Raw genomic sequence first — 14,959 nt, forward strand, 5'->3', positions numbered from 1 at the left:
TGCTAGGTCCATTAGAATTGTCCTTTGATTACACATTTTTTTTACAAAACTCTTCAATAACAGGGTTCGTAGCGGGTCTTCCAAGTCGGTATTTATTTGTATATTTAGAAAAAAAATCATAGCCAGTATTTGTCTTGATTTTTATGAAAAAAAAAACAAAAAGTCAGTATTTGTTTGTATTTTTTTACATTTTGTGGATGGATGGATTCTGACTTGTGAAATTGCGGTCAATTAAATACCACATCGCTAATACATTTGTATATACGATACGCGCGTCAGTAGTCATTCGAGTGTGTGCGAATATAGGTTACAGTACTATATGGCTGCTGTGTGTGTTAGTGATCACCTGAACGAGTCTATATATAGTACAGTATATATATAGTATATATAGTATAGTATAGTATATATAGTACAGTGACTCGGTGATGATATCATACATCGGCAGGCGCGCGGGCGTTTTGTCGGCCTCATTCATCGTCAATTAAGACAAACTAATTGACAAATTGAGTGGATTAAAATCTCCTGATGAAGGGCCTCTGCTAATTGGGCGAAGCTTTATGAAATCCATGTATTTTAGGCTAAAAAACTGCCCTCAGCTTATTGGCCAAGATGTCGCTGGAAAATTTGGGTGGTTGTGTTGTCATAAACGCCTGGCTCGTACGCAGCCTCTCTTTTTGGGTGGGTGCGAATTTAGAGAGGGTGGTACTTATTTGATTTTGCGGTGGACCTACTTCTTTAGGGGGCCTTGTCTTGGGGAAGGCCAAGGTTTTGATGGTTTGCGCATTTGATTAAAAAAGTATTGATTTTCACTTATCAAAGGTGATGATAAGTCTTGATTTTGACCAAGGCCTGACAACTATGAACCCTGAATTAGTTGTTTTAGATAGTGCCCCTATGATTGTTTATTTTTGAAAAGATTTGCAATGTAGGGCACTGAACCCCTGTGTGATTATTGTTTTCATTATGATTCTCATTTCAGACAACGATTATCTGGGATGCCAGTTCGGGACACTGCACGCAACAATTTGCTTTCCACTCTGGTAAAAACATTTGTTCAGTTTTAAAAAAGTTATCTGCAGCTTGGGACCTTAAGTCACCACTGTAACGTTTTGAATATGGACGATTAGTTTTTAAAGTGAGATCGATTTTGGCAGTATTAGATTTTTTGCTGTAATACTTGAAATGGAAGTATTCCCACAGGTTACAAGGAGTGTTTCGCTTAATTCTTTCCGGTGTTCTCTTGATTAGAAACTTAATTCGAAGGCGAACTGGGATACCAAACGCTGGCGGGATATTGACAATGGAGGATCTTTAGAAGATGTACTCTCAATAATTGTATAAATCGAGCCTTGATTTGTACCTGCATGGTAGTTCATTACCTAATAGTGGTGCAAGTTCCATGTGGCAGTGAAACCTCATTACAACGAAAATAAGTTTGTTATAACCGATAGTTAGTTATATCTAGTATGAAAATGATTAAATTTTTGGTTATGTCAACGGTCTGGCTGATTGATAATCATTCGTTACTTAATGCACTACGCTCGAAGCTATTTGAGCACACTCAAACGCAATTTCAGTAGCCTATTATTTCACTACTAATGGGCGAATTGAACGCATTAAGCAAAAATGTATTTCGTAATTGGTTTTTCTTTATGGTGCGCAAAGTTTAAAGCTGTGGGTTTCATATTTTTTGAGAAATTTACCAAAAAGTTTCAAAAATTCGAATTATTCTAGCACGTTTTTTTAAGCAGCATCTTTAACTGTCCAAAATAACACATGTGAAAATTCAATGCTATTTGCGTCGGGAGAACTTTACATCGTCAAGATCCGACGCTTGGTTCGGTAGTTATGGGCTTTCAAAGACAAAACCCATCAAAATCTTGGTTCTATAAAATTTGTATTGACCCGGTTTTGACTTCCATCATGACGTCATAACATTGTATGAGGTGGATCAGCTGGTGCGCATTATTTCACAAACAAAATGGCGGCACGATTGAATGGATTGATATTCATCATTTCTAGCGCGAATACTGATATTCAAGGCTTATGATATAATGGTTTATTGTGAGCGATGTATTCAATGATTCATCTAGTTTTCAGAGTTGCCGCTTCTCCGGATTTCTCCGGAATTCCGGATTTAAAAAAAAATCCAATTTGATTTCCGGATTTTCGGGAGAAGTCAACGAACGTGAAAATATAGTGTTACAATAAAACAAAAGTTAAACAATAAGATTTGTGGTCTTGTTCGCGAAAAAAATAAAATCAATTCGGGATTCGACCCTAAACATCAAAACGTAACGGCTCCGTAGAGGGTTCAAAAAAGCCGTATTGTGCTGCCACGTAGTGGCAACAACCCCGTAGTACACGATTAAACCAAGATGACGCGACGATCGAAATCGACTGACGCTTCGTTTGTTTTTGGCTCTGGTTTATATATGAGGTGTGTTTGACGGAACCAATCGCTATTTGAAAAAATGATCTATACACATTGTTGTTATTGACATATCTTGGAAAAGGTGAGTGTAAAACCTTACATGCTTACTGAAAGTTTGAAGCGACAGATTTTCATTGGATTGTAATTGACAGACGTGAAAATTGATACACACTTCCGGTAATGAAAGTGAGGCCTATAACGCGTATTGCGCCAGAACGCATCTCCCGGCGTTTAAAAATTTTTCTGGGGGAGAACCCACCGAAAAAACCCCCCGACTTATTTTCCTGATTTTTAGCTTCACATAAGTGGCAACTCTGAGTTTTGATATCCCGTGCATAAGGTAACCCCGTGCATAAGGTAACGTTGCATCAAGATATCTGACGGAAAGGTGGTTTCAAAATGTGGAAATTTACTTCCGTGTTCGCCACATGGCTGATTAACTGATAGCATTGAATTTGTAGCGATGAGTCTGATATTTACACGACTGGAATACTAGTTTAATCATCATTAATTGAAGTCATTTTATTAACGTTCGCATTAGCAATCGTTTTGTAGCCTGATTATTTGTATTTGTTTTTTAACTGGGGCACAGTGGAGCGTTCGCATTGAAAACAGTCGTGTAGGCAATATAGCCTTATATTCTCATGTTCACTGCGTGTATGTATCAGTTATTACGCGCGCCACAGTGAAGTAACAATGATTTGTCCGAGTGAAGATGTAAGCTTGCCCGCCTAATAAAAGCAATCCTATCGTGGAATTATTAAAAATCATGTCAGTCGATAAACTTTGTTTTGCCTCAAATTTGAAGAACTTGGGAGCTTCTGTCCTGATTGGTCCGTATGATAAAAATGAAAAAACCTCCGATGAAACCCAGGCTCTCACCAAGTTTGTACCGTATCTTATCGGGTCACTCATAGTTATAGTTGTTTTACATCATTCAAGGGATGTATTACAATTATGAACATTTGTTCAGACTAAAGGCCCATAATCAATTTTTCGAAGATTTAATTCTCGTTAAAAGTCAGTTATCATTAAAAGTTTACACTGACCAAAATTGAGTCCTTTTTGACGCCTTATAAAACGTTACCATAATGAAACCTAAACAATGTTAACCATTCAGCGTCATTTTACTAACGACAGCCGTAAATCGATTTGCAAAATATCACGGGTCTATGTGTACATATACAAGCTGTTCGGCAAGATGTAGAATGGCTTCCTGTGATTATATAATGAGCTCTATTTGAACGTCGAAATGTTATATTGCATTGAATATCATTAGAAGACGTGTTGTAATAGTATAGGATGTATGATACTATCAGAAGCGGCAGGCAAAAATCAAAATGATAAGTAAATCGGATTATTCGGTCAAAATGGAGGATGTATACGCGATTTGGAAGTCTGATATAAAAGCAAGACCCTGACATGGGGATGTTGGTGGAATGACGAAGCTATCTACGATGTGTGTAGGGCCGGCGTGAATTTCATTCATTTCATAAAAATGTGTAAACATATAATTTCTTTATTCAAATGTTTTAGAAAATATGTTCGATATTAGGGGTATGCAGGTTTCTTGAGATTAGCAATTTATAATAGCATAGCTGTCATATACGGCTCTGCGTCCTCTGATGGCATGTGTGTTTGATCCTTCAAATTCAATAAAGTTACAAATTTTGAAATAAGAAAAATACAACATACAAAACATGCACAATTCATACAGAATAGCATATATAGAATAGCAATATATAAAATATCTATATGTATATGTATATATATAGAATAGCAGGTTTATTTTAAATGAAATATCGAGTGACAGCCAAACCGGGACCGGGCCGGCTAGGCCGCACCATATGCTTATCATCCAAAATCCCAGATGAAGCAGACAGTCAGACGAGCTCTCCTCAACCATGGAGGCAATGAAGTTGCCGACCAACTTAGAGGCAAAAGTGAATGAAGTCGGTCGCAAGTTGTCAATTATTGACAATTTTCAATGAAAAAATTAAGACCACTACTACGAGTCGACTAAGACCTCATATCGCCTACCCAATCGCCGAATCTCAAAATTCCCCAAATTTCTTAAAACTTCGATTTCAAATTTGCAATTCCACATTAGCTTATCTCAAAAATATATTTTTTTTTCGCAGGCGTCAAATAATTTATGAAAATTAATTTTCTTGTTATATATTTTTTCTTGTTTGATTTTCAATGAAATGATTTTTTGCATAGCGGTAGCCTACGTGACAGATTTTTTACTTCACACCAGTTTGGCGAGCCTCTCGACCATTGGTCCTTTATCTTACTTAGGACGAAATTCTATATTTGTTATATCCGATGAATCATTGTATCAGAGTTCGTTATAACGAGGTTGCACTGTACAAGGTTCCCGTTGAACAGCCATCGTTTATGAATCGTTGCTGAATGTTTTTGTTGTTGTTGTTTTAGCCCCTGCGCTGGACGTGGATTGGCAGAGTAATACGAGTTTTGCGTCGTGTTCCACCGATCAATGTATTCATGTTTGTAAACTAGGCGTCGATAAACCCATCAAGACATTCCAAGGACATACTGTAAGTATCGGCGATTGTCCCTGACGCTTTGAAGTTATTATTTTTTTGGTTGAAAGATCTTGCTGAGGGTCTAATCCCCTTCATTATTGTTAAATTTAAATGGAAATGTGAAAGATGCTACTAAGGGTCTTCCCTTGATAACTGAATTGAGCAGCAATATGAAAGGTGTTATGGAGGGTCTTACCCTTACCATTGTTCCCTTGACTTCTGATTGATTTGGTGCCGTTCTCTTTCTTTTGAAATATTCCCAATAACATTTCAAACTGCTATCGATAGCACTGTGTGCAAGAAATTGGGGGCGCTCGAAATACAGACTGAAATATTAGATGACCGATGGTTACAGTTCAACGAATGTTTCACATTTTCAGAATGAAGTGAATGCCATTAAATGGGATCCACAGGGAAACTTGTTGGCTTCTTGTTCAGATGATATGACGTTAAAAGTGAGTAAAATGATGTTTTTTAGCATAGCAAAGTTTCAATTTTTGACAGATTTTTTCTAGTGCCCTTGGTTCAGTTCCACCGTTTAGAGTTAACCCTTACAATACCACTACTGTATGGCATACGGTACATATTTGCAAGCTAGCATACCCGTACCGTATGTGATACGGTATCACTTAACCCTTCTTCTAGAAGGGCATATCTATCAGTATCAGCCGGTGCTGCCATCTGCATAAAATCCTAGATGGCAGCAGCCAGGAAAAAACAATTTGGCTGGATGAAACTCGTATATATGATGCTGGTGACTTGGAATTTGGCAGTGAACAAATTGAGAGTGACAACAAATATGACAGCAGCAGTTCAGATGATGAGACTTAGTCAGAAAATCGGTTTATAGTGCCGGCTATGATTTTGATGATGAAAATGAAATCAGTGACAATTTTTTTTAGACCCTGTTGATACGGTTGTCATGGCAACGGACACCAATACTAATAATGAAGAACCAGAAATTGTCCATCCTCAAGGTCACATATATCCAAATTATTTGTCTTATTTGTAAGCCCAAAGGTTATCAACACCATGGTATACAATGTATCAGTGCCAAATACATAGGTAACAATTTTCTGAGGCCAGAAATTATACCCCAATGAAACCCCTTACATCCGGCCTTCCGACATATCAGTGGAAAAGTGGGTAAATGATTGGAAAAATAAATATTTTAGTTGTTCTATTGTTTTGAAATTTTTACTGCATAAAGTAAGGATATATGACATACAATTTAAGGCGGAATTGAACAGATCAGAGCATTTTGCTGGGAGACAGAGCAGTTTATAAGTATAAACATACTTGGAGTATGTGACCTTGACCTCAAGTTCACTTATACCCACATTATTTATGTCTACTTAGTTGGCCCAAAAGTTATCAACAACATGCTATATAATTTTTCTCTGTCAGATACCTTGGTAACTATTCTATGTAGCCTCAAATATACCCCTATAAACCCCTAAATTCCCTCCAGTACAGCAGCAGAGACACTATGTGTATATTGAAAGGGTTAAGATTTAACCCTTAAGTTAACTCGTTGAAAATAAACTAACTTTAACTCATAGTTAACTCTAACTCACAACTGTGGAACTAGGTCCTGAAGTTTTGAACGGTGTACCGCTGTCTTGTATCAGTGTGCCGCTGTCTCTGCCTTCAAATCCAGATTGAAAACTTTTCTTTTTAAAACACTTATGGTGAATAATTTTTAACTGGTACTTATGTACATGTGATGTAGTTTTAGAATGTATTATGAAAATATATTATTGTTATGAAAATATATTATTATTATATAGAACTTTCATACATTATAATGAACAGAGATTCTGATACCCTGAAGTTCATTGTAACGAGGTTCTACTGCATAATTGAACTAATGTGAACTTCAGTTTTGCTTCTTTTGTTTGCAGATATGGAGTATGAAAAATGACACTTGCGTACATGATTTACAAGCGCATATGAAAGAAATATATACAATAAAATGGAGTCCGACCGGTCCTGGTACTAATAATCCTAATGCTCCGCTCATATTAGCTAGGTACGTAAGCTAGAATCCATGCCTGCCAGCTTAACTACTGTTTCCAGAATTTTACCGGTCTCACCCACAGTAAGAGACAGAGTTAACTGAATTTCACCAACTCATACTCGGTATTTGACACAAACTCAGGGTAGAATTTTACTGGTATTTCCGTCGAGTACTGTACCCTTTCCTATGGTTTTTGCCAATATTTTCTAAATTTGGATTGATCGCCAATGGTTTTTCTATACGACCCGGCCCTGCGGTATTGCATTTAGCCACCGGCGAAATCCGCCATCTTTTTTCTTGGCGTTCTCGCAGTAGAACGCGTTGGATTTTTTTCCGTTCGGTTTGGGGGTTATCCCTGGGTTCTTTTTTAGCCCACTTGGGACTTTAGTCCCAGCGGGCTATTGCGTTCCCTTTTCGTCCGTCCGTCCGTTCGTCCGTTTGTACGAATGTACCGTCCGTCCGTAGACGGAATCCAGTTATTTTGGGAAGTTTTGAAGACGCTTCAACGTAACGTCTTGATATTTGGGTTACACATGTATCTACCCTAGACACATCTTCAGCCCAAAAACTGGCCGTGTCAGAATCAAGATGGCCGACTAGCAGCCATTGTTGTTCGCCAAAATCAGCACTTTTTACACATTTTTGAACTTTTTGAGGGAAATTTTGAAGACGCTTTGATCAATTACCTTGGTCTTTCGGATATATATATATGAATCCCCCCAGGGCCCATCAACATAACAAAAATTGGGTCGGTCGGACTCAAGATGGCCGTTCTATGACCTTTTTAGTGCCCAAAAATGTTAATTTTGGCCCGAATTCTGAGTCCTGTAGCTTCCTACTGGTTTGCCATTTCTCATTGCAATTTGTGATGGGTATTCTATGGAAAGGGATGTTTTATACCTGAGACAGGTATTTTTCATCAGCCAATTATGACGCAATTGGCGGCCATCTTTGTGTCACCAGTACTCATTCGTAAGTGGGAAAAAGTTTTTCCACATTATATTGATACCTAAGCGTATTTTGCTACCACAATTAGAAAGTTGTAGCTAATAACGTGTTCTATGATTGTGGTGAGTTTCAAGGTAATTGGATTTCGTATATGGCCACCAGGGGGCGTTGAATAATACAATATCTTAGCATTTCTTTATTATATTCGTACCTATGCATATTTTGTAACCACAATCAATTGGAAAGTTGTAGCTCATGACATCATCTATGATTGTTGCGAGTTTTAAGGACATTAGTTTTTCTATATGGTCACCAGGGGGGCGTTGAATAGTAGAATAACTTAGTATTTCCTTATTATATTGGTACCTAGGCATATTTTGTTACCATGATCAATTGCAAAGTTGTAGTTCATGACATGTTCTATGATTGTGGTGAGTTTCGAGGTCAGTGGGTTTTGAATATGGTCACCAGGGGGCGTTGAATAGTAGAATTACTTAGTATTTCCATATTAGATTGGTAACGAGGCATATTTTGTTATCACAATCAATTACAAAATCGTAGCTGCTGACATGTTCTATGAATGTGGTGAGTTTCAAGGTCGTTGGTTTTTGTAAATGGGACCAGGGGGCGTTGAATATTGAAATTGTTAGATCGTTGAGCATTTGAAACCACTTCCCAAGTGGGCATGGTGTCCCTGGACCCCTAGTTTTTAATCACTTGGAGCACGGATCTCCTTTGAATTTATCATATCTTACTTTGAAACACAAAGAAGGAAGCTATGATCCGTTCCATTTTGATAGATCCGTGATCTTAGAAATCAATTTAATATAAGATTGAAAATGTTATTTCCTGCTTCAACCTTTCATTTATGCTGGCAAAATCCAATTTAAAGGGCTTTAGTAAATAGGCATTTGGTCACTGGCTTGAAAAATTTCTCAAAAAGTTGCTGCAGTTGGCAGTGAATTTTACATAAGATAGGCATTCAATGGCAGTGAAATTCACTTTTCTAGCCTGATTTACTTAGGTTTGAAAAAAGTGCTGTTAAGTGCTAATATTTTTACTACAGCCTTACAACTATGAACCCTGTTTTGGCCTTTCGTCAAAGTTGGTTGAGACCCTGCTGTTTTACTAAATGACCTGACGGCTAAAATGATTAATGAAATACTGATTTTCCAGTCTCAACTTGACCACAGCAAGAGAGGGAGTCTACTGTATTTTACAAAATCTTACTCAATATTTTACAACGATATAGGGTAGAATTTTACCCGTCTCAACTCAGTAAAGAGACAGTGTCTGCTGAATTTCTTAAGCATGGAAAAATTGGATTTAGTTAATCGTCGCATTATATTGGTTTTGCTTCGTATATTTGCAGTGCGTCGTTTGATTCGACGGTGCGGTTATGGGATGTAGATCGCGGTGTTTGTATACATACTCTCATGAACCACCAAGAACCCGTTTATAGTGTTGCATTTAGCCCCGATGGTAAATACTTAGCTAGCGGTTCATTCGATAAGTGCGTGCACATATGGAATGTACAGGTAAATATTTTTTCTAGAAGTGGCGCGGTTTTCTCTGTCCAGGAAGGTACAGAAGTCACAATTTCCTTTGTCCTTAGCAAAACAACTGGTCGTTTATTGAAGTTTTCAACGGAAAATTTGAAGACGCATCAATCAATTATCTTGATTATTCACATTTATATTATTATTTACATTTATTCCCAATAGCCCATCAGCATGAGAAAAATTGGGTTGGTGGGACATGAGATGGCTATCCTGTTTTTTTTTCTTTCTTTTTTAATGGCAAAAAATGTCATTTCTGGCCTAAATTCTAAGACATGTAGCTTCCAAAGGGTTTGTCATTTTTTGCCCACTTCGGACTTAAGTTCCAGCGGGCTATTTGCGTTCACTTTTCGTCCGTCGTTGGTCCATCCGTCCATAGACGAAATCAATCTATTTTGGGAAGTTTTGAAGCTTCAATGTCTTGACATTTGAGTTACACGTGTATCTACCCTAGACACATCTGCAGCCCAAAACTGGCCTTGTCAGAATCAAGATGGCCGACTGGCAGCCATTATTGTTCGCCAAAATCAGGACTTTTTATACATTTTTGATGTTTTTGAGGGAAATTTTGAAGACCCTTATTTCCGTCGAGTACTGTACCCTTTCCTATGGTTTTTGCCAATATTTTCTAAATTTGGATTTATCGCCAATGGTTTTTCTATACGACCCGGCCCTGCGGTATTGCATTTAGCCACCGGCGAAATCCGCCATCTTTTTTCTTGGCGTTCTCGCAGTAGAACGCGTTGGATTTTTTCGCTGTAAAAATCTGGGAAATAGGATATTAGGGAGTTTTCACTCTCATATCGGTGAGTCCGTTCAGTTTGGGGTTATCCCTGGTTTCTTTTTTTCCGTAAGAATTTTCTTTACAAATATAATTTGATTGAATTGAATTGTTTTGATTTGTAACAGGATAATTATGCCAACCCCTCCTAAGGGTCAGCATCGTGGCGGGGAGGGATGCGGGCATTTGTTTGGCGCCTGGGACAACCACGAATCATGTGCGTCGTGCAGGCGCAAATCCGGTCAAATATGTGCAAGGAGCAATCCTTGCAAGATTTGCGTCGTGTGGTCCTAGGACCTTTGGCTTCAGCCGATAAGGCTCTTAAACTAAGAGATCGTCGTCGAGTTAGCAGGGATTCGTCGGTTTCGGCCGATGTGCCAACCGACGTTTCTAATCCTGTTTCTTATCGTAAAGCGGAGCGGTCGCCGGTCGTTCAGGTACGATCGGCTTCCCAACTCCGTTCACCGGCACCGGTCTCTGGTCATTCACCGGTCTCTGGTCGATCACCGGTTCGGCCGGTTCAGACTACATGTTCGGAACCGAGCGCGCGCCGCGGTAGTCGCGAACGGCCCGCACCGGTTCGGTCGGTACCGGTCCGGGTCGGGCATCGGTCCGGTTCGGGTACCGGTCCGGTCCAGACGTCGTCCGGTTCAAAACATCCGGTACGTTTTTCGTCCGATTCTGATCGTCGCTCCGGGGATAGAGCTCGCTCTCCCACTAGATTTAGACGCCGTGAGCGTAATAAACGAGCAAGATCTCCTTCTCGCAGATCAAGGTTTGATCGCGAGAGGGACTACGATCGTTATTGTCGGAAGTTTCGCCGTCGGTCTTCTCATCGTTCGTCGACGTCGGTTAGCTATGAAAGCGATTCTTCTAGTAGGTCGCGATCCCGTTCGAGGGACCGTCACCGAAGTCGGCATGATTGTCGGGATATTGGAAAATACCTGACTCAGAAGGATTTCCATGTATTTGAGGAGAAAATTTTAAACTTGTTATCTTCGTCGCAACAAGTCGCTGCAACCTCTACAACAGGTAAGCCTATTCCTGATTGTCCGGTTAGAAGTTCGCCAGCCCACTCAGTTTTTCGGAATTCTGACTCTGAATTCCTGTATGCTGCGGTAGGGTCTGATTTCAATGAGGATCCGGTCCCAGAAGCGGCAATTCCTTCTGGGGTCGTTCCTGTCGCAAGCAATTGTGGGTTGCCCCAGACAATGGTGGCTTCCCTGGCTCGCAATGTATCTCCGTCCCGTTCAGTTTTATCTGAACCAGCGGGGGACATGCCATTTAGAGCGATGATAAGTGAGTTCTTTGTCAAGCACGGGGCAACTCGCGCTAAGCCCACAGCAGCTCCTCTGGTCGGTGAGTCAATGGAAGCTTATCGCCCTCCGGACTCCGATCTTAACGTTTTACGGGAATTGTCAGCGGTTTCGAGAGAATGGGCTCGATTGGATACGCAATTATGGGGTGAATGTCGGCCTGGAACATTTTTATTTCCCCCTCCAAAACGGGGTATGAAATCTAGGAAATATTTTAGTTCAACCGATCCACCTATAGGCGCATTTCGCTCGGCGTATTACGCAACTCCAGGTGCTGTGGATCACAGTCATAACTGCCTGGATGCTGATTATACTTTGATCGGCCCGGATACTGTTACAGCACAGTCGGGTATTCGTTTGCCTAAGTCCGGTTTGGTGGCCATGACGTCAATCCTGGACAATCTTACCAGGGTTGGTTCGTTTCAAGATATGGCACTTAAGGTGTTGACGGGTGAGCTTCGCGAGACTCACGCCGCCGTTCATGCGGGCTCCGACCCAGAGTCAGTTGCCCTAAAACTGGAGGGAATGGACCGGATTATCCAATCTTTGGCTTGGTCTGTTTCGCATGTAATTCCGTTGTCGGTTCGGGGTCAGGCTAATCTGGTGTTAGCCTCCCGTCAGTCGGTGATGGACTCCAGTTCCAAAACTCGTCTACCGGATATGGTGTCCAATGCTTTGCTGAGAGCCCCATTGGGGACGTCTTCACGTCTCTTCTCCGGTTGGTGCGCTCCGGTTTCCGCAGAGCTGAGGAAGATTCGGGAGGTTCAGGCCAAGTCCAACCCCCGAACTCCGTGGAAAAAGCGTTCTGGTCCGACGCCGGCGGCGCAAGGTTCGGCACGGACGCAAACAGGACCATCTCAAACTTCAGCGCTTTCTCAGGCGGCTTCGGATGCCGGTTGGAGAACTAGCGCGCAACTTCAGCAATCGTGTCAAGCCTCGTCCGGTCGTAACAGTTCCGGTTCGTATCGAGGCAAGGGGAAGGCTCCAAAAAGGGGCGAAATGAATTCTTGGGACCAGTGGGAGGTTGTCTGCAGCAGGCAGCAACCCACTGGTCCGACCTCTTTGGAGACGGTTGGCCCTCCCGGGTCGTCTCTCGTGGCTACCGTCTCCGTTTCCTAAGGCGACCGCGCCTGATGAGGTCACCTCCCGACATGCGGCCAAAACCAGGTCAGGAGGCCTTAATCTCTCCGGCTCTCAAGGAATTGGCCGAGAAGGGAGCGATAGAACCAGTTTGCAACGAAACTTCTCCCGGCTGGTTTTCTCGAATATTCATGGTACCAAAGGCCACAGGGGGTCAACGGACAGTGATAGATCTGTCATCCCTCAATCGGCACCTAGACATTCCAAGGTTCCGGATGACCAAGCCCAAGGACGTGATTCAAGGGCTCTGTCCGGGTCAATGGGCGGCTTCATTGGACCTGAAAGATGCTTACTTTCAGGTTCCAATTCACCCAAAATCTCGGCGATTTCTCAGGATAAAGTGGAAAGGCCGCCAGTTCCAATTCAGGTCTCTTCCATTTGGCCTCAGTACGGCCCCGTGGGTTTTCACCAAGTTGATCAAGTCAGTTCAGAAGGTACTTCAGTCAAGGGGTGTTTGACTGTTCGTTTACCTCGACGACTGGTTAATAGTCGCGAATTCGGCTCAGGAATGTCGGGAGGCAATGACCTCAGTCTTGGACTTAGTCCATCAGCTAGGGTTCCACGTAAACAGGGAAAAATCTCAGTTGACGCCGGCCCAACAGTTCACTTATCTCGGCATGGACTTCGATCTCCGAATCGGCAAAGTCTTTCCGTCTATGGTTCGAGTAGCCAAACTTCAAGAAGCTGTAGCGGGAGTGTCCACAACCCCGAGAACAGCTCGTTACTGGTCACGGCTTCTTGGCTCCATCAGCTCCATGGGTCTGGTGGTGCCCTTAGGCCGCCTCAGAAGCAGGCTCTTGCAACAATATTGGAAGGTCTTCTGGTCTCAGTCGAAGGGCAACTGGGAAGCCTTGATTCCCGTACCTCCAACCGACCTAAGTCCGGATCTTGAGTGGTGGGCGGCAACTACGAATCTTCGGCTCGGGGTGTCACTAGCCCCGTAAGAAGCTCCAGTTCGTGTATTCACGGATGCCAGTCACCAAGGATGGGGGGCACATCTGGAGAACCGAGTCAAAGCCGGGAGATGGTCTCGCTACGAGGCCACCAACCACATAAATTTCCTAGAAATGCTGGCCGTGTGGAAGGCCCTGAAGTTCTTTCACAGGAGAGTGGAGGGCCACCACGTTTGGTTAGCCACAGACAATTCAACAGTGAGGGCTTACCTTCAGAACCAAGGGGGCACTCACTCAGAAACCCTCGTAGGTCTGTCGGCCAAAATTCTTCTTTGGTGCCAGACAAAGGGCGTGTCCCTGACTGTGGCACATTTAGCAGGGAAAAAGAACGTGATGGCCGATGCTCTGTCTCATCGAGGTCAGGCTATTGCGACAGAATGGGTTCTCCACCAAGAAGTAGCCGATCGGGTTCGGGGCATTTTTGGCAATCCGCTGCTGGATCTGTTTGCCACCCGGTTCAATCGGAGGTGTCCTCTGTTAGTGTCCCCGTTTTCAGACGCGGAAGCGTTCGGGGTCGATGCCTTCTCTCTGGACTGGTCGGGGATGCATGCGTATGCGTTCCCGCCCACACCAGTCCTGCCGCGCTTACTGGATCAAATAGAGAGATCAGTCAATTGCAACATAGTTCTGGTAGCACCATGTTGGCCGGCTCAGAAATGGTTCCTACCACTTCTCAACCTACTGTGCGACAACCCCAGGATTCTTCCGAATTTCCCATCGCTTCTGTCTCAGGGGAACTTTCGGCATCATCCAAACAGCCAGTGGTTAAATCTGCTCGCCTGGCCATTGTCCAGCGATCCTTGTCAGCTTCAGGCTTTTCAGAACAGGCTGCCTCCTTTATCGCAGGATCTAAGCGGCCATCAACAAGTACCATTTACGATGCCAAATGGAGTCATTTTGCGGATTGGTGTGCTGCAGGGGAAATTGATCCATGCTCACCCTCTGTAGCTCAATTCGCAGATTATTTACTGCACCTATTTGTAGTAAAAGGTTTGCAGGTCATTACTATTAAAGGTTACCGCTCCACGATTTCTCATACATTGCGTGCTTCTGGATGGCCAAATGTAGCAGGGGATCATCGGATATCCCAGCTGGTTGCAGGGTTTTCTATTTCCCGGCCTCGGGTAACATGGACAGTTCCACCATGGGATCTGTCTGTAATTTTGAAGAAGTTAATGGAGGCTCCATTTGAACCTCTTTCGGCAGCGTCATTTGCAAATTTGTCAAAAAAGACTGTATTTTTGCTGTTCTTGGCTTGC

General features: G+C 42.3%; 1 protein-coding gene across 3 annotated transcripts in view; it reads left to right on the top strand.

The window, feature by feature from the left end:
• The window catches only part of LOC141910764 (F-box-like/WD repeat-containing protein TBL1XR1), a 51,374-nt gene that overhangs the window by 30,010 nt on the left and 6,405 nt on the right, over positions 1-14,959 (top strand). For all 3 annotated transcript variants that reach the window (XM_074801548.1, XM_074801549.1, XM_074801550.1), the window contains exons 8-12: positions 980-1,040; positions 4,874-4,995; positions 5,364-5,438; positions 6,888-7,015; positions 9,324-9,489. In XM_074801548.1, coding sequence (XP_074657649.1) covers positions 980-1,040; positions 4,874-4,995; positions 5,364-5,438; positions 6,888-7,015; positions 9,324-9,489 — 552 coding nt within the window. The remainder of the gene's footprint in view (positions 1-979; positions 1,041-4,873; positions 4,996-5,363; positions 5,439-6,887; positions 7,016-9,323; positions 9,490-14,959) is intronic.

Source organism: Tubulanus polymorphus, chromosome 9, assembly GCF_964204645.1.
Source record: "Tubulanus polymorphus chromosome 9, tnTubPoly1.2, whole genome shotgun sequence".
Taxonomy (NCBI): Eukaryota; Metazoa; Nemertea; class Palaeonemertea; order Tubulaniformes; family Tubulanidae; genus Tubulanus; species Tubulanus polymorphus.